General features: G+C 49.9%; 1 protein-coding gene across 1 annotated transcript in view; it reads right to left on the bottom strand.

Moving 5' to 3' along the window:
- smpd3 (sphingomyelin phosphodiesterase 3) overlaps window positions 1-19,138 on the bottom strand; it is a 57,157-nt gene that overhangs the window by 25,886 nt on the left and 12,133 nt on the right. The window contains exons 2-4 of the mRNA XM_088299129.1: window positions 2,619-3,229; window positions 1,313-1,564; window positions 86-1,217 (exon numbers count right to left, since the gene is read on the bottom strand). Of these exons, the coding sequence (XP_088155255.1) occupies window positions 86-1,217; window positions 1,313-1,564; window positions 2,619-2,920 (1,686 nt within the window). The 5' untranslated portion in view covers window positions 2,921-3,229. The remainder of the gene's footprint in view (window positions 1-85; window positions 1,218-1,312; window positions 1,565-2,618; window positions 3,230-19,138) is intronic.

The following is a 19,138-nucleotide window of genomic DNA, read 5'->3' as shown; positions in this document are numbered from 1 at the left end:
AATTTATCCAAGTTAATATGAACAAACACAAAAATAACACTCATGCGGAGGTAAAAGAAAATGTAAAAGAGCATAAACCTCTGACCTTGGCAAAGAGTGCTCCTTTGGCTGCCAGTGCATCCTCTCCTCTTCCATTGGGGTAGCACTCATAGCGTGCATCCAGGATTGGATAGCGACTAGCCAGCAACAGGCCACTGTTTAGGAATTTGAACCTGGAACAGCAGCCCTTCCAACCGTAGCGCCCAACATCACTCAGCACATAAGGAAAGTAGCGATGTAACTGCTGCCGCAGTCGTGTTGTTGAACTATGATCAAACACTTCCTGTAGGGCAAGGAAATCCAAGTTGGCAGGGAAAAAAGCAGAAATGTCATGGTCGAAAGCCTCATCTCCGTGGCGGCGCTTTCTACCCGGGCGTTTAAATATGGAGGTGCGAGGCACATGTGAGAGGGTGTTGTTGGAGGACATCACTCCGCAACCATCGCTTCCATGGTACCGAGTAAGAGATTCTCTTGAGGCGGTCATGCTGCCCACTTCTCCTCCTGCCAGCTCCCCTGACGGATGTTTCGCTGTCTCAGCCTCCTCCTGGTGGGGGTCTGGCTCTGGGGCACTGATGCTTATTTGAACACTTGAGGTGTGAAGTGGACACTCTGGTGAGGTTTGAGCCGGTGTTTCCTTTCCATGCATGCGGCATTCATGATTAGCCTGTATCTCCTTTGCATGCATGGGGCAGTCATGACTGGCCTGTGTTTCCTTTCCATGCATGGGGCATTCATGATTAGCCTGTATCTCCTTTGCATGCATGGGGCATTCATGACTAGCTTGAGTTTCCTTTGCATGCATGGGGCAGTCATGATTGGCCTGTGTCTCCTTTCCATGCATTGGGCAGTCATGATGGCTGAAGCCACTGTGCACCCCTGTAGAGTGCATTGGACATTCTGGAGCCTCTGGCAGAGTGTGTAGAGGGCAGTCTGAGCTGTTGTTAGTCTCCACAAAGTGAAGGGGGCAGTCCACTGTTGTGTTTCTTGCATCTGAGTGAAGGGGGCATTCAGATGGATGAACTGGGCAGTCCGTAGCGCCTGCATGATGAATGGGACACTCAGAGAGTGGCTCATTTTCAGTGTCTGCTGGGTCATTCACAATGTGTGTCTGATCTGGCCGATGGTCCAAGGAAGAGGTACGCCGAAAACCCGTGGCTAGACTGCTGAAGGAGGCCGCACTAATGGTTGAGAAATACAAAGTGAAAGAATGACATTCATCAGTGTATCTTAGACACTTAACTTACTTTTCTGTATCAGGAGATGATCTACATACCTGATGGAAGTGTTGGTTGGTGAGTCAATGTAGATTTTAATCTGAGGCCGACAGGCACCATTTCGGATCCTCTTACCCACTTCCCGTGCTCTCCTCTGGGTGTCTGAAAGGTTGTTGAACCTGGCCAGGGAGTCGGGCAGCAGGCAAACATTGGCACTGCAGAAACAGAAGCTCTTCCCCTGGGGTCTCCAGTCCCTGACCCCAACAAACCCTGACGCAGCGTCACCTTGCTCAGCTTGGCGCTTTTCTAGTCTGAACAAGACAGAGAAAACTAGTTGAAATCAACAAACCAGAGATTTGATCGTATGATGTTTTCAGTATCCCACAAACACTGTACCAAATAAATGTTATCAAAGTTATGTTCTTGGTTGAATTTTGACATTTTATTAAAATGTGATTTTCTGTATTGTCCCCCATTCAATACTAACACAGTTGAAAAACAATATTTTTCTTTTTGAATAATTACAGATTTGAAAGACTTTTTGCTTACGTTGACTGCAGAGCACACTGGCACAGTCACAAAACTGTGAAAATGATCCTATGGCTGTTACTGTGTTTCAATAATCCAAATGTGAACAACTTTGGATAATTAACTCATTTTACATCCATCCATTATCAGAGCCGCTTCTCGTCTCGGAGCCTATCGCAGCTATCTTGGGGCAGAAGGCGGGGTACACCTTGGACTGGTTGCCAGCCAATTGCAGGGCAAACATAGCCAAACAACCGTTCATACTCATAATCACACATAGGGACATTTTGCAGTGTCCAATTAACCTACCATTTTTTTTAAATTTGGGAGCAAACATGCGCATCCGGAGGAAACCCACGCAGGCACGGGGAGAACATCCAAACTCCACGCAGGAATGCCGGAGCCGAAATCAAACACTACACCTCTGCTCTGTGAGGCCATCGTGCTAACCAGTCGGTCATAATCTTACTTTACAAATATTAATATAAAAATAGAATAATGTTGCTGTTGCATGCAGTTCAAGTTTTGATGATTATATAAGACAGTTGCATTGGAACTCTGAAGAGTAAACTAACAATGTTACAGTGATAACATAAACATTTTTGGAATCATAACACGCTGAGAGGAACGCAGTGGATTTGACCAACAGGATAAAGTTCAATTTGTAATGGGTCAGTGTTGTGGTTGTGGATGCTTTTCTCTAAGCAGTTACAAAAGATGTTCTTGATACAGATATAGAAATAGAAACAGAGATGCACATTTTGCATCTACTGACTAAAACCGCTTGTGAATACAAAAAAAACAAAACAAAACAACAACAAAAAAAACACCACTCACCTTTGGTAGGTGTACAGGTAGGGTTGGCGGATGGCCTGCAGAGGAGCCCAGATGACAAAGCCCAGCAGGGCAAAAGGCAGAGAGGCGAGGAGCAAGAGCAAGTAAAGAGGTGCCATTAAAAGGAGACACAAGGTGAGGATGGAGCATGGATCCTGAGAGCGCTGGCGCTTCTCGAGTGATGTAGCCAGGCAGGAGGCCAGGAGCTGATCCAGGAGCCAGTAACAGGGGAACACCAGGCTCCATGACAAGCCGTCCAGGAAGTGAAGACAGGAACTGGAGTAAGGGGTGATGTGGAGGACCATTTCGCTCTCTCTTATTAATAACTTTTTTCACTTTATTCTCACAAACTCTGATCAATGACTAACTCAAACATAGATCTAAGACATTAAAACAAAACAAAAAATTTGAAAATACCTTTTCATTTGGTAAAAGCTGCACTACATGATTTTTGCGATTATATGTAGTCTTCAGCATTTATACGCAGAAGTTAGTCTATTCTGGTAATAGGAGGTGGCCATGGCTGTATTGCTTTGCTTGACGATGGAGCTATTCTTGCAAGATCTCCAGTGACCTCAGGAGGAAGCCATTTAACATCACCATTTTCTCAGGACCTACAATTAAGAGAGAGAGAGTGAGAGAGAGCAACAGAGAGAGACAGAGAGAGAGAGAGAGAGGAATAAATAACAATTAATGACTGCTTTGCAATTGAAAATGATTGCTATAGTGGTTGTTTTACCGCTGCATTTTTTTCCTTTAGTCCAGCAACAAGGGCTCAATCAGATCATTCAGTTTTGTATTTTATTGTATGTTTACGCATGTATGTATTACATGTGATACATTTGTATGTGTAAGTATACAATGTATCATTCAGCAATTTTCAGCTTTCCACACAACGACTGAAAAACAGTAAAGCACATAGTTACTTCCGATATAGGTTAAAAACTTGAAATGTTTAAGACACCATGCAATTTCAGTGTTTAAATGTTGTTTGATTAATTCCATTATGCCAGTCAAGGATAAAAAAAATAAAATAAACTTCTACCACACGCCTAGTTAATTCTGCACCACAAAAGGTGTACAAAAGCACTTCTTCCACTTTTGGGTCAAATGTGTCAATGTGTCTGCTGCGTGGACTTCTTTACTAAACACAAGATTTATAGAAGAAAATAACAAAACAACAACATAAACTAAGCAAATCACATAGCTGCACCAGGCCTGAATTGCATCCAGACATTCTCAAAACAAGAAACTTGAGGTCATGGACAGGACAAGGACAATGGCACACAGACACAGGTTCAGTAAACGCATTCATAAGTTGCATGTCCCAAGCAGGTGTCGCGGTTCTATGAACCGTGTGGGAAGGAAGGAGGACCCGAAAGCGACAGGTGAGTGGGAAACAGGGTTTATTGAGGGCTGGAGTGGGGATGCGAGCTGGAGAGAGTCCACCACAAGGCAGGCGTCGTCCAGGACAGCGTCGAAGGAAGCCGACGGGCCAGTGCCGGGTGACGCGGACGAGGGTGCGGTCGAGCGAGACGTGTCGGGAGGCGAAGTCGGGCTGGCGTGGTAGCGCGAAGCACGGCGGAGCGGAGAGCGCTGGCGGGATGTTTGCCGGGCAGGATCTCGGAGGCGCTGGCGTGCGGAGCGGGACCAGACGGGTTCAGGTCGGCTAGAGGGGGGAGACGGCAGAGCAGGGGTCAAGCAAGCACGAGAGCAAGGCGAGTCAGGCGAACGGGAAACAAGACGAGACATGAGCCAGTACCACGTGAGGTGACAAGATAATCCGGCGTCGGACTCCTGGCGTGGCTGGTTCTTAAGCCGGCGCTGATTGCCGGCAACGAGCTGCAGGTGCGCCGGAGCCGACGCCCACTTTCTCCGGAGGAGAGCCTGGCTGGGTGGATCGTGAATCTGTAAACAAACAGAACTGCCACGCCCTCCTCCCCGACCCGAACCGTCACAGTACCCCCCCCCTAACGGACGCCTCCTGGCGTCCTACCCGGCTTGTCCGGGTGAAGTGCGTAAAACTCCCTGATGGGGGCGTCGGTCAAAAACATTTTTCGGGAGATCCAGGAGCGCTCCTCCGGACCGTAACCCTCCCAGTCCACCAGGTACTGGTAGCCCCGGCCCCGGCGCCGAACGTCCAGGACTTTTGCCACCGTGTAAGCCGGGTGGTCGTCTATTATCATGGGGGGTGGGGGGGGTGCCGCCGGAGGGCTCAGAGGGCTGGAGGATACCGGTTTGAGGAGGGAGACATGGAATGTGGGGTGAATCTTCAGGGAGTCGGGAAGCTTGAGTCGAACAGAGCATGGGTTGATGATTCTTTCGACGGGAAAGGGACCGATAAAGCGAGGAGCCAGCTTACGAGACTCGACTTGTAGTGGAAGATCGCGTGAGGAGAGCCACACCATTTGGCCAGGCACGTAGTCCGGGGCTGGGGACCGACGGCGATCCGCCAGTCGCTTGGTCCTCTGGGCTGTTCGGATGAGGGCGGCCCTCGCTTCGGCCCACACCCCCCGGATCCGGCGGAGGTGCTCCTCCACGGAAGGAATGGCCACGGTATGCTCCTGGTCCTTGAAGAGAGGTGGTTGGTAACCGAAACAGACCATGAAGGGAGACATACCTGTGGCCGTGGTGGAGAGGGAGTTATGGGCGTAGTCGACCCAGGGTAGTGCGTCGCTCCAGGAGTCCGGGTTGCGGGCCACCACGCATCGGAGGGCGGCTTCCAGGTCCTGGTTGGCCCGCTCCGTCTGGCCGTTGGATTGGGGGTGATAGCCCGAGGAGAGACTGGCGGTGGCCCCGACTGCCTTGCAGAATTCCTGCCAAACTTGTGACGCGAACTGGGGGCCCCGGTCGGACACGATGTCCTCCGGGATGCCGTGGGGTCGGAAAACGTGCTGGGTGATGAGTTTGGCGGTCTCAAGCGCGGTGGGCAGCTTGGGCAGGGGGACGTAGTGGACGCTCTTGGAAAACCTGTCGACCAGGGTGAGGATGACTGTGTGTCCGTTGGACGGAGGGAGACCGGTAACAAAGTCCAGGGCGATGTGCGACCATGGACGGCTTGGAATCGGCAGGGGCTGGAGGAGGCCGGCGGGGACCGCGTGGGAGGCCTTTCCGCGGGCGCAGACGGAGCAGGCTCGCACGAATTCCCGGGTATCCTTAGCCATCCGGGGCCACCAGAAACGCTGCTGGAGGAAGCGGAGAGTGCGTGCCACCCCCGGGTGGCAGGTGAGTGTGGATGAGTGCCCCCATTGCAGTACCTGTGACCGCACGGTGTCGGGAACGAACAAGCGGTCGGAAGGGACTGGGCGCGGGTCCGGTTGCTGCTCCTGAGCGTTGCGGACGACCTGCTCGATGTCCCAGGTGGCCGCCCCCAGTAGACAGGCCGAGGGAAGAATGGGCTCCGGAGCGTCAGGGCTGGCAGGGGGCGAGAACTGACGTGAGAGGGCGTCCGCCTTCCCATTGTTCGAGCCGGGGCGGAAGGAGAGGGTAAAATTAAAACGGCTCAAGAACAAGTTCCAGCGTGCCTGGCGGGGGTTGAGTCTCTTGGCGGACTGCAGGTATGCCAGGTTTTTGTGGTCGGTCCAGACCAAAAAGGGGGTCGAGGTGCCCTCGAGCCAGTGCCGCCACTCCTGGAGAGCCCATACCACCGCGAGGAGTTCTCGATTGCCCACGTCGTAGTTTCGCTCGGCGGGGGATAGGCGCCTGGAAAAGAAGGCACACGGATGGACTACCTGGGTACCGGGATCCCGCTGGGAGAGGACGGCCCCCGCCCCGGTGTCGGAGGCGTCCACCTCCACGATGAACTGGAGAGCGGGGTCTGGGTGCCGGAGTACGGGGGCGCTGGTGAAGGCCTTCTTCAGGTGGGTGAAGGCCTGGGCGGCCGCCGGGGTCCACTGGAATGTGGTGGCTGTGGACGTAAGCGCAGTGAGTGGACTGGCGACCTTACTGTAGTCCCGGATGAAACGGCGGTAGAAATTTGCGAATCCGAGAAAACGTTGCAGCTCCTTCCGGGTGGTGGGCTGGGGCCACTCCGCCACGGCCTGGATCTTGGCCGGGTCGGGGCGAAGTTGCCCCCTGGCGATGATATAGCCAAGGAAGGGCACCGAAGGGACGTGGAACTCGCATTTCTCGGGCTTCACGTAGAGGCGGTTCTCCAGGAGGCGCTGGAGGACCAGTCGGACATGCCGGCGGTGATCTGCGAGAGAGCGGGAGAATATGAGGATGTCGTCGAGATATATGAATACGAACCGGTTGAGCATGTCGCGGAAAACGTCTGTCATGAGGGTCTGGAAGACGGCGGGGGCGTTGGTAAGTCCGAAAGGCATCACCAGATACTCGAAGTGCCCCAATGGTGTGTTGAATGCCGTCTTCCACTCGTCCCCCTCCCTGATGCGGACCAGATGGTACGCATTTCGTAAGTCCAACTTTGAGAAAATCTGGGCCTCGCATAGAGGTTCGAACGACGGGTCGATGAGGGGGAGCGAAGACTTGTTCTTGACCGTTATTTGGTTTAATGGTTTGAAGTCAATGCAGGGGCGGAGCGAGGCGTCCTTTTTTACGAAAAAGAAGCCCGCGCCCAGAGGAGAAGACGAGGGGCGGATGAGACCGGTCGCAAGCGACTCCCGGATGTACGTCTCCATGGCCTCCTTCTCTGGCCTGGAGATGTTGTATAGCCGGGTGTTGGGCAGGGGGGCCCCCGGGAGGAGGTCGATGGCGCAGTCGTACGGACGATGGGGGGGGAGGGTACGGGCAAGGTCCTTGTTGAAGACCTGCGCCAGGTCGTGGTAGTCCGGGGGAACGGAGGAGACGTCAGGGGGAGGGGGGGGGGGGGAAGCGTAGAGGAAGGGGGCGGATCCGCTGAACGCAGGCAGTGGGAGTGGCAGAACTCACTCCATCCTGTCAGCACGCACCTCCTCCAATCGATGGTGGGATTGTGGGTCTGGAGCCAGGGGAAACCTAAGACCAGGGGGACCTGGGGAGAGTGGATCAGAAAAAATCTGATGGACTCCCGGTGATTTCCTGAGACGATGAGGGTCAGGGGAGCGGTCTGTTGGGAGACCCGGGCGATGAGATGTCCGTCCAGCGCGACCACCCTTCGGGGAGACAGAATGGGTTCCATGGTGATGCCGAGCTGGCGGGCAAGGGTCAGGTCCAAGAAGCTGCCGTCGGCCCCCGAGTCGACCAGCGCGGTGACCGAGCGGGGGGTGTGTGGACCCAGCAGCCGGGCGGAGATGGACATCCGGGAAGAAGAGCCAGAAGCGGAGACCAGCAGGCTCGGTGTTGGGCTCTCCCTCAGCGACGAGCCTGCTCTCTTTGGGTTACTGGGACAGTGGATCAAGACGTGGCCGGGGAGGCCGCAATACAGGCAGAGCTGATGGGACCGACGGCGCTGGCGCTCCAGAGGGTCCAGAGTAGTTCTTCCTACCTGCATCGGTTCCTCCGCGCCGGTGGATAGCTGAACCGGCGATGGCGAGCGAACCTCGGGTCGGGGAATGGCTGCCCGGGCGGCGACTCTGGCGGGGCGTCGGAAACGATCAGCCTGCCGGTCCCGCAACCGATGGTCCACCTTGATGGCCAGGGCGATTAGTTCTTCGAGCGTCGTGGTTTCGTCTCGGATCGCCAGCTCGTCCTTGAGGGCGTCGGTCAACCCGTTGAGAAACGCCTCGCGGAGAGCCGGCTCGTTCCAACGGCTCTCGTGGGCCAGGATGCGGAATTCCACCGAGAAATCGGCCGCGGAGCGGGAACCTTGTCGGAGGGAGAGGAGCCGGCGGGACGCCTCGCGCCCCTGCACCGGGTGGTCGAAGACACGGCGTAACTCCTGGCTGAAATCCGCGTAAGTAGACATCGCAGGAGACGCCGCCTCCCACAATGCGGTTGCCCACTTGGCGGCGCGGCCGCGAAGCAAGTTGATGGTATAGGCGATCCTGGCCCGTTCGGTAGCGTAACTGTGGGGCTGGAGGTCGAAAACCAGGGAAGTGCTGAGTAAGAATTGGCTACACGAGCCCAAGTCCCCGGAGTAGGGTTCGGGAGTAGGAACGTGGGGCTCTCGACCGCCCGCATAATGCAATGCGGCGGCCGGGGGGGCCAGGGTCGCGTCCCTGGGGAGGTTGGAGGGGGGAGCGAGTGAACCCACCTGGTTAGAGAGGTGCGAGAGCTGGTGTTGGATGGCCTGGAGGGAGCCCGGAACTTCCTGCAGCATTCGATCATGGCGCTCGAGCACGCTGCCCTGGTGGGCAAGCGCTTCGCCCAGGGGGTCCGTGGTCGCGGGGTCCATTAACTTGGCCGGATTATTCTGTCGCGGTTCTATGAACCGTGTGGGAAGGAAGGAGGACCCGAAAGCGACAGGTGAGTGGGAAACAGGGTTTATTGAGGGCTGGAGTGGGGATGCGAGCTGGAGAGAGTCCACCACAAGGCAGGCGTCGTCCAGGACAGCGTCGAAGGAAGCCGACGGGCCAGTGCCGGGTGACGCGGACGAGGGTGCGGTCGAGCGAGACGTGTCGGGAGGCGAAGTCGGGCTGGCGTGGTAGCGCGAAGCACGGCGGAGCGGAGAGCGCTGGCGGGATGTTTGCCGGGCAGGATCTCGGAGGCGCTGGCGTGCGGAGCGGGACCAGACGGGTTCAGGTCGGCTAGAGGGGGGAGACGGCAGAGCAGGGGTCAAGCAAGCACGAGAGCAAGGCGAGTCAGGCGAACGGGAAACAAGACGAGACATGAGCCAGTACCACGTGAGGTGACAAGATAATCCGGCGTCGGACTCCTGGCGTGGCTGGTTCTTAAGCCGGCGCTGATTGCCGGCAACGAGCTGCAGGTGCGCCGGAGCCGACGCCCACTTTCTCCGGAGGAGAGCCTGGCTGGGTGGATCGTGAATCTGTAAACAAACAGAACTGCCACGCCCTCCTCCCCGACCCGAACCGTCACAGCAGGGTTATTATAGTTTGGCATTCTTGATTTTAGTTTAGTTTTTATATTGACTTGACTTTTTATTTGTAGTTCAGTTAGCTTTAATTAGTTTTTAGAATAGATTTATTAGTTTTTATTGCTTTTAGTTTTGGGGAAAATGCTTAGTTTTAGTTTAGTTTTTATTAGTTTTGGTATTTTTGTGACGTGGTGTATATTTCAGGGGCGATTATTTTTAAACAAGTATTGCTCATTAAAAACTAAAAAAAATAACATTTGAAAAGGTTAACTTACGAACAATAATGCTAAAAAACGTTAACAAATAAAATATAAAAGTTCATTGCACAACTTATGTGCAATAAGTCCGAGAAAAAGTGCAGTGCATTAATGCTGCTTCTAAAGTCAAAACACAGATGAAACACACAACATACAGTAAATCTAGCTAAATTTAATGGTTATAGACTGCGCCCCCCTTTTGCAAAGCTATTTTTTGTGACATTTAAAATGCCACAAATTAAATATTTTCAAAAGTTACTCCACTATTTACGCATCCGTACAATTTGAGAACAGAATTAGTCAAAGCAAACTCACTTAGTTTGCTGAACCATGTTGGCTTTCAAAAGTTCCTAAATATACTGTTGAGCATTTGCTCTTAACCTTCTGCATAGAGACCATGTCAACCGGTTCTACAATGCGCACACACGCACGCACACGCACACGCACACACATGCCCTGACGTCACGAAGCACTCAACAGGCTATTGTTATGGCAACCCAAGTCACAAGCCTTTGGTAACTGTACAGTTCTGCTGTGACTGTAGTAATGGAATCAGATTTTTTTTGGCTGTCACAAATTATCATGTTTGTTGCTGTATGATGAATTGACACAATCAAAATACATGAGTGCAAGCACAATAATGATAATGGTAGTTCACAATGAAGATACACAGTTTTTCCGCTTCTTCCTCAACTCGGCTCAACTGTATTTATAACAGTGGTGGGCGCTCAAAGCCTTCAAGGCCTTCTGTGCTGTCCTAAAATAATCAAGAAATCACGATCATATTCTTCACATTGATGTCATATTATATCCTAGTGTTTTATTTTTAGGTGAGAGTTTTTATCCAATCAGAATTCAGCTTGCTTGTATTGCCAGGCAGATTTCATAATACCAGAAGCACACACTATTTGTCAGAGGCCCTCAGATACAATTGTGTGGGCGTCTGTTCTGTGTCTCAAGGGTGCTTTTACGTTGCTAGACAGTCGCGATAGCCAATCAGATCACGAGTTGGTTACAGTGAGCCTCCTCGCTGGCCTTACGTTGAAGGTGATGAACGTGTCTTGTGATTGGATACTCACTCATGAGGGGGCTGCGCTATGCGGAATCAACACACCCAGAAGTCGTAATTGGCGACCGTTTGAAAATGTAAAATATTATTGGTTTTTATTGAGCCGCAAATGCCCAAAGGAAGGAAAAGAGTGGATTTAATTGCACATACACTTGAGAGGCCATTTTCAAGATGGACCTTTCAAGAGAAGCTAGAGCGTCCAACACACACTCAGTAGTGCGTAAGTGTCTTTCTGTATATTATTTGTCCAGCTGTTGTGTCATAAATGATGGTATTATGAGGGGGATTTATTCAAGATGGACTAAGTCGGACTTTACTGAAGGCCTATGTGTGATTTATAAGGCAATTTAAGACAATCACTGCTGTATACAAAGTGCTGCACATGGAGGAAAAATAAGTCATACAACTATAAACAATACAACAAATTAATAATGAAGATAGAAAAAAGAACAAAAACAGTTTAACCAAAGCCACGTCTTATGCTGAGTCAAACAGCAGAGAAAATTAGTTTTAAGATGAGTTTTAACAATGGGAAGTGAGGGAGCTTGGCTAACGTTTAGCGGAAGGTCGTTCCAAAGAGAGGGAACGGCAACGAAAAAGGCTCAATCCCCTCTGAGCCTTCGGTAGTCCTCGAGGCTTCTAATAACACGTGATCCGCAGACCTGAGGCACCGGGAAGGTGTGTAAGTGGGGAGGAGCTCAGAGAGGTAAGGTGGGGCAAGACAGTTAAAAGATTTGAAACAAATAATACAATCTTAAAGAGGCCTCTAAAATGTACAGGGAGTCAGTGAAGGGAGTAGGCGCTATGTGCTCTCTCTTACGAGTACAAGCAGCAGCATTTTGAACCTACTGGAGACACTTGATGGAGGACCGGCTGACCCCAAAATGCATGACAGTAATCTAGCCGAGATGTGATGAAGGCATGAATTACTTTTTCAAAGCGCTGTTGCGAAAAGACCTTCGCCAGCCGCTCAAGGTTAAAAGAAAAGCTGGATTTAACAACAGCGCCAGATTTCCGGACCAATTTAAAATCCCTGTCAGGCTTAAGACCCAAGTTTGAGACTGTTGGCTTCAGCGAAGGAGTCCAGGTGCCCAAGTCATCAGGATGGGAAGTACAAGGGTCGCTAGGACCAAACAGCATAACTTCAATTTTCTTTTCATTGTATCCATCCATCCATTATCTGAGCCGCTTCTCCTCACAAGGGTCGCGAGCATGCTGGAGCCTATCCAGGCTATCTTCAGTCAGTAAGCGGGTTATACCCTGGACTGCTGGTTGCCAGCCAATCGTAGGGCAATTAAGACAAACAACCATCCACGCTCACAAACACACATAGGGGCAATTCAGGGTATCTAATCAACCTACCATGCATGTTTTTGAAATGTGGGAGGAAACCGGAGTACCCGGAAGGAACCCATGCTGGCACGGGGAGAACATGCAAACTCCATACAGAAAGGTTGGAGCCGGAATCGAAGCCTGCACCTCTAGACTGTGAGGACATCGTGCTAACCAGGCGTGCACCGTGCCGCCTTTTTTCATTGCAATTCAAGAAATTCAGTGCTATCCAGGTCTTCCTTTCCTCCAGACAGGGCAAAAGTGGCATCAATGAAAAATGAGAAAGCATCTTTTTTCCTGTGAAAGTCATCCGCATAGCAGTGGAAGCGTATGTCAGGTTTCTTTGAGATGGAACCCAAAGAGAGTAGATACAATGAAAATCACAAAGACCCCAGAATTTAACCCTGTGGAACATCATACGACAGTGGAGCAGTGCGTGACTCAGACTAGAGCAACCAAGGCTAACACAAAAAATTCTGTCAGCCAAATAGTATCTTACCGATAATGTCCATCTGGCGCTGTGTTAAAAAGGTCAGGTTGGCTTCTAGTATGCCGTTGTAGCACCCACCTGTTCATATAATTGAATTTTAGTTGGGCATGTTTTTAGCAGCCTATTTTAGGACCCGCGATAACTAACAGACAAAAGTCATCATAACAGTTATTCTCTCCGAAGTCATCCAACCACAAGGTGTGCGTGCATGAGCATGTAAGTGACTCAACATAAAATATCCTTTTTTGTTGGATCACGATTTGTTTGTGGACATTTCAGTTAATGTTGCTTGTGCTGGTTTTTTGATTTGTTATGGTTATGACTGCGGCAAATTAATGTTGTGTCGACGAGGCTTTTCATTGCATCCGCTCATGTTTTCTTTTATTTGTTCTACAGAAACCACACACACATCCATATCTAACCAAATTAAAGATTACATGGACCAAACTGGTTTGATTATTCCTCATCTGGACAATATTGTGTTCTAACTGGACATACTGCAGCGGTTATCGACTCCTGAAAATCAGTCCTATAAGCAAATATTTTACATGGTCCTTCGAGCCGGATCGATAATTACTGCAGACAACGATGTCCTCTCATGAAGAAGTACAAACTAGACCTAAACGTTTAACTCACCCTCCACACTACTTAAAAGACTATGAGGTGACAACTGAACATCACGAGAATGACTCAGAACCTACTCAACTAATGGAATCCGTAAATGAACGAGAATTTTCTGAAGACTGTCCAGTGGAAGAAACCATAATTTCCTGTTTGACATACGATCAGTCAATACAACCACAATATCATCAAGAAGCAGTACAAATGAGTGGTGAAAACAGTCTTAGAAAAAACGAGTCATCACGCCAATGTCGTTGTGAGTCTTCAAGTCCACGTCAGCGCCGTCGTGAGTCTTCAAGTCCACGTCATCGTCCTCATCAACACCGCCGTGAGTCTTCAAGTCCACTTCAGCGCCGTTGTGAGCCTCCAAGTTCATGCCGTCGTGAGTCTGCAAGTCCACGTCAGCACCGTCGTGAGTCTCCAAGTCCACGCCGTCGTGAGTCTTCAAGTCCACGTCAGCATCGTCGTGAGTCTCCAAGTCCACACCGTCGTGAGTCTCCGCGTCCACGGCATCGTCCTCATCAACACCGTCGTGAGTCTCCAAGTCCACGCGGTCGTGAGTCTTCAAGTCCACGTCAGCATCGTCATGAGTCTCCAAGTCTACGCCGTCGTGAGTCTTCAAGTCCACGTCAGCATCGACGTGAGTCTCCAAGTCCACGCCGTTGTGAGTCTTCAAGTGCACGTCAGCATCGTTGTGAGTCCCCAAGTCCACGTCACCGTCCTCATCAACACCGTCGTGTGTCTCCAAGTCCACGTCAGCATCGTCGTAAGTCTGCAAGTCCACGCCGTCGTGAGTCTCCGCGTCCACGCCGTCGTGAGTCTCCAAGTCCACGGCATCGTCCTCATCAACGCCGTCGTGAGTCTCCAAGTCCACGCCGTCATGAGTCTTCAAGTCCACGTCAGCATCTACGTGAGTCTCCAAGTCCACGCCGTTGTGAGTCTTCAAGTCCACGTCAGCATCGTCGTGAGTCCCCAAGTCCACGTCACCGTCCTCATCAACATCGTCGTGAGTCTCCAAGCCCATGTCAGCATCGTCGTGAGTCTGCAAGTCCACGCCGTCGTGAGTCTCCGCGTCCACGCCGTCGTGAGTCTCCAAGTCCACGGCATCGTTCTCATCAACACCGTTGTGAGTCTCCAAGTCCACGCCGTCGTGAGTCTTCAAGTCCACGTCAGCATCGTCGTGAGTCCCCAAGTCCACGCCGCCGTGAGTCTTCAAGTCCACGTCAGCATCATCGTGAGTCTCCAAGTCCACGTCGTCGTGAGTCTTCAAGTCCACGTCAGCATCGTCGTGAGTCTCCAAGTCCACGCCGTCGTGAGTCTTCAAGTCCACGTCAGCATCGTCGTGAGTCTCCGCATCCACGCCATCGTGAGTCTTCAAGTCCACGTCAGCATCTACGTGAGTCTTCAAGTCCACGCCGTCGTGAGTCTTCAAGTCCACGTCAGCATCGTCGTGAGTCCCCAAGTCCACGTCACCGTCCTCATCAACATCGTCGTGAGTCTCCAAGTCCACGGCATCGTCCTCATCAACACCGTCGTGAGTCCTCAAGTTCACGCCATCATCGTCGTCGTGAGTCTTCAAGTCCACGACAGCACCGTCGTGAGTCTTCAAGTCCACGGCATCGTCCTCATCAACACCGTCGTGAGTCCTCAAGTTCACGCCACCATTGTCGTCGTGAGTCTTCAAGTCCACGCCGTCATGAGTCTTCAAGTCCACGTCAGCATCGTCGTGAGTCCCCAAGTTCACGCCATCATTGTTGTCGTGAGTCTTCAAGTCCACGTCAGCATCATCGTGAGTCTCCAAGTCCACGCCGTCATGAGTCTTCAAGTCCACGTTAGCATCGTCGTGAGTTCCCAAGTTCACGTCACCGTCCTCATCAACATCGTTGTGAGTCTCCAAGTCCACGTCAGCATCGTCGTGAGTCTCCAAGTCCACGGCATCGTCCTCATCAACACCGCCGTGAGTCCTCAAGTTCACGCCATCATCGTCGTCGTGAGTCTTCAAGTCTACGACAACACTGTCGTGAGTCTTCAAGTCCACGACGTTGCAAGTCTCCGCATCCACGCAGTCGTGAATCTCCAACTCCACGTCATCGTCCTCATCAACACCGTTGTGAGTCTTCAAGTCCACGTCACCATCGTCGTCGTGAGTCTTCAAGTCCATGACAGCACAGTCGTGAGTCTCCAAATCCACGTAATCAGCGTCGTCGTGAGTCTTCAAGTCCACAACAGCACCGTCGTGAGTCTCCAAGTCCACGCCAACATCGTCGGGAGTCTCCAAGTCCGCGCAGTCACCGTAGTAAAGCTTCAAGTCCACGTCAACATCTTCGTGAGTCTGCAAGTCCTCGCTATCACCGTTGTGAGTTTTCAATTTCACACCATTGCCAGCGCGACCATGAGTCTCAGAATCTACGCGAACGCCGTCATGAACGAGACAGTATTATTCTCACCACCAGCATCACTATGAGTCAGGCGATCAAAGACGAATCATGTCCACCTCCATTGATTCAAGCTACAAACCACAAAGTGATAGTCCAGAGGACAGATATGACCCCCCTAGATACAATACACGCCAATGTACGTTTGCACCACCTCGTGGTGAACCGACATATCGAGGGCCAACTCCTACTATTCCCCATTTTGTAAATGAAGACCCACGAGAGTTCACACGTCTTGGGGTCGCATTCGATAATCTTCTCCCACAGGATGCGACAGAACAGTTTAAATACCAGATTTTACTAGATCATCTCAGGCTAGAGGAGGCATTAATTATAGCCGATTCGTACTGTAGCAGTCGTTATCCCTACAGTGACACTATGGATGCTCTTAATGACCAATACGGTGAGCCCCATCAGTTAGCACTGAAGCGTATCGCCCAGCTTATGGATGAACCGGACATCATGAGGGGTGACATAAAATCCTTCCGAAAGTTTGCTGCCGAGTGGTCTAAGGCGCCGCGTTCAGGACCCAGTCTCCCCAGGAGGCCTGGGTTCGAATCTCGAATTTCCCCATTGTGGGACTAATAAAGGCAATATTATTATATTATGCAATATTATAAAGGTTCGGGCCCTAATTGGAATGCTAGACCAGTTGGGCGACATAGGCCAAACGGAGTTAAAATGTGGATCACATGTCACCCGAGTATTAACCAAGTTGCCGCATCATCTCAGAGCAGATTTCAAGAGACACATTAACCCTCTTAGAACCCCCATCCCTACCTTAGTACACTTGTCAGATTGGCACGAATACGAGGTCAGGGTACAAGATGATAGTATGCAGTCCCCCCAAACCGCCAACAGAGACCGCCCTTTCACCAAGAAAGAGCAAGCACAAGGGGTTAGGCCTAGAGGTACTGCATGCGAGCCAGCAGAATGCTGTGATCCACCATATACAATCCTGCAGTTAAATCCAACAAAACCAGACACACAAAGTCTCCAGTGTCATTTGTCCGGAATATATAATTAAAAACGCCTCCTTGGTAAATGACTTGTCCGTAGGTGTTCGCCTTCCTTCCCGCCCGCTACAAAGGGATCCTACCACAGACCAACCTACGAGCGCCTGCCACGTCAGCAGCCGCTTGGTGATTCTAGCGCTGGGCCGCCGACTTCGTCCCACGTCTCTTGCGAGGAGCCGGTACGGACCAGCGTCTTAAGCCTTGACCCTGAGGAGAGGGTCTTGGCCAGCAGGCCAGCTATGTATTTGGTGTTTCTCCTGTATCTTATTGTCCAGCGTGTTTTCGTTGGGGAAATGTCTTAGGGTTTTAAATGTAATATTTAAAAAGAATATATTTCTGGTTGACCTGGCGGCCTGGAGGTGTGTCCAGTCTCTGACTCCTGACCTAAAGGTGGTGGCATAAAATAAAATCACAGCTACCTTATTTGAATTTTTGAAGTTAAAGTCCTGGATAATGTAGGCTTGTATTGGTTTTGTACTTTTTTTCATGTCAAATACGATTTGGAATGACATACATCAGTTTTACAATAAGATCCAACCATAGTATTCTTTAATTTTGGAAACATACTGTATATACAGTACAAACTTTGTTAAATGGTCGGGCAATGTGTTACATGTCTGCCGTGGTTCAAATACAAGGTGAGCATGAAATTGTAAAAATTGCTTACTTAATGAAAATAACTAACTTTTGGTCATTATCTGGTTCCTTTTCTATTAAATATATTGTCACAATTGCAGTGGTAAACACTTGCCTCGGTCTTGGAAAATAAGAACTGCTACTTCAGATCTTAACTGGTCTGCTTGACAATCCTGTTCATTCAGACCTGCCTTGTGGAAAAACACAGTTGGACTTATTACACTCACACCCAATCGACTATAATCATGACTCACAATTACCCAGTAGCCCCTTTGGCAGCAATCCATATAGGCTCCAGTCTGGCAAAGCTTAGTGTGTGCTTTAGAGCATCCCAACTGCCTGTGTCTACTTTTGGTTGAATGTGGATTGTGTGCAGAGCTGATGTTTGTTCTGCATAATCCAAAGCAATCAGTGTGTAGTGGAGCTACACATCACTTGGATGTCAGTTGATCATCTGGCTCTGAGTTAAACACCAGGACAGGAGGCACCCATCTGGCTTGATGCAACTGCATCTGGTTAATGATTATCATACAAGACATTGTTGATTAGCGTGGATCTTAAGCTAAATACTAAATTTACATGCGGAGTGTTTGATACAGCTACACGATGCTTGAAAATAAAAAAAATATATAAAATGATGCTCAAATACATGTAGTGTTTTTAAGTGTTTACTTGGGGTTAGTAAAAAATTCCAAGACATTTTAGTTTCTTCCATTAACCCCCCCCAACTAATATTCTGCACAACTATGACACCTTTTATTTCAAATCTTGCACATTTGGTGAATTTGATACTTATACTATAAATATACGATGTACAAATATTATAACATGTAAATTGACAAAATACTTTACATGCCTCAAGCTAATATTGCAGTGGCTACATTATGGTCATGTATAATTTGTGACTGGTAGAATTTTAGAACAGCTTTTTCTGCATTTTATCTACCCTACAAACTCAGACCTGACAAACTGTATTCAGTGTAAGTACATTACACAAATAGATTTGATTTGACATTTTCTGAACTTACTACACACGACCACTTTATGCTCACCCGAGTGTCCCTTTAAGGATGCAAGTAGAAACAACTCAGTAAATTGTTTTGGACCAAGCAACTTTCTTCCTTTGTTGTGCTAACTAATATTTTATTGTTGCCATATATATCAATAATTTATCATTTGAAACTGATGCTAGCCCCTCCAAAATAAGTTATTATTTACAGTTTATGTATGTCGTCAATCATGGACACTGAGGCATGGGCCCAGACAGACAGTAATTACTCTCGGTGCAATAATCCATCAATACTTGACCTGCATTGAAATTGCACATGTGTATTCTCTTGTAGTCCACGCAATAACTTCACAATGATCCCGTTGCTCTCTGTACTGGCAGTAACAGAGTCAGCATACTGTAGGTTATTTATTATTGATTTGTTCTACATATGTCACAGCTAACACCTGCCTGCTGTGAAAACAACCACACAGGCTTCTTAGGCCGTGCATGCCACATACACCCCGTAACGTGTGTCAGATAAACTTCGACATTTGTGTACAAAAAACTAAACATTTCAAACACCAACTATGAGTTTTACCCTTCAACTGTGGGCCAGATCTTCAACCAGCATGTCCACAATGCATTAGATAAGGCGGTGTTTACTTTGTTTCGTCTGAGAGAAGAGGCGAGAATTGTGCTGCTTCACAGGATAATCTGCCTGCTCACAATGCTCTGAACAAGTGATGGGAGACCCGAGTCATGT

This window comes from Idiotropiscis lumnitzeri, chromosome 6, assembly GCF_059441095.1.
Source record: "Idiotropiscis lumnitzeri isolate Australia: NSW breed Sydney's pygmy pipehorse chromosome 6, RoL_Ilum_1.0, whole genome shotgun sequence".
NCBI classification, from domain to species: domain Eukaryota; kingdom Metazoa; phylum Chordata; class Actinopteri; order Syngnathiformes; family Syngnathidae; genus Idiotropiscis; species Idiotropiscis lumnitzeri.
The sequence above is the reverse complement of the archived record's forward strand: the minus strand, read 5'-3'. Positions and strand labels throughout refer to the sequence as shown.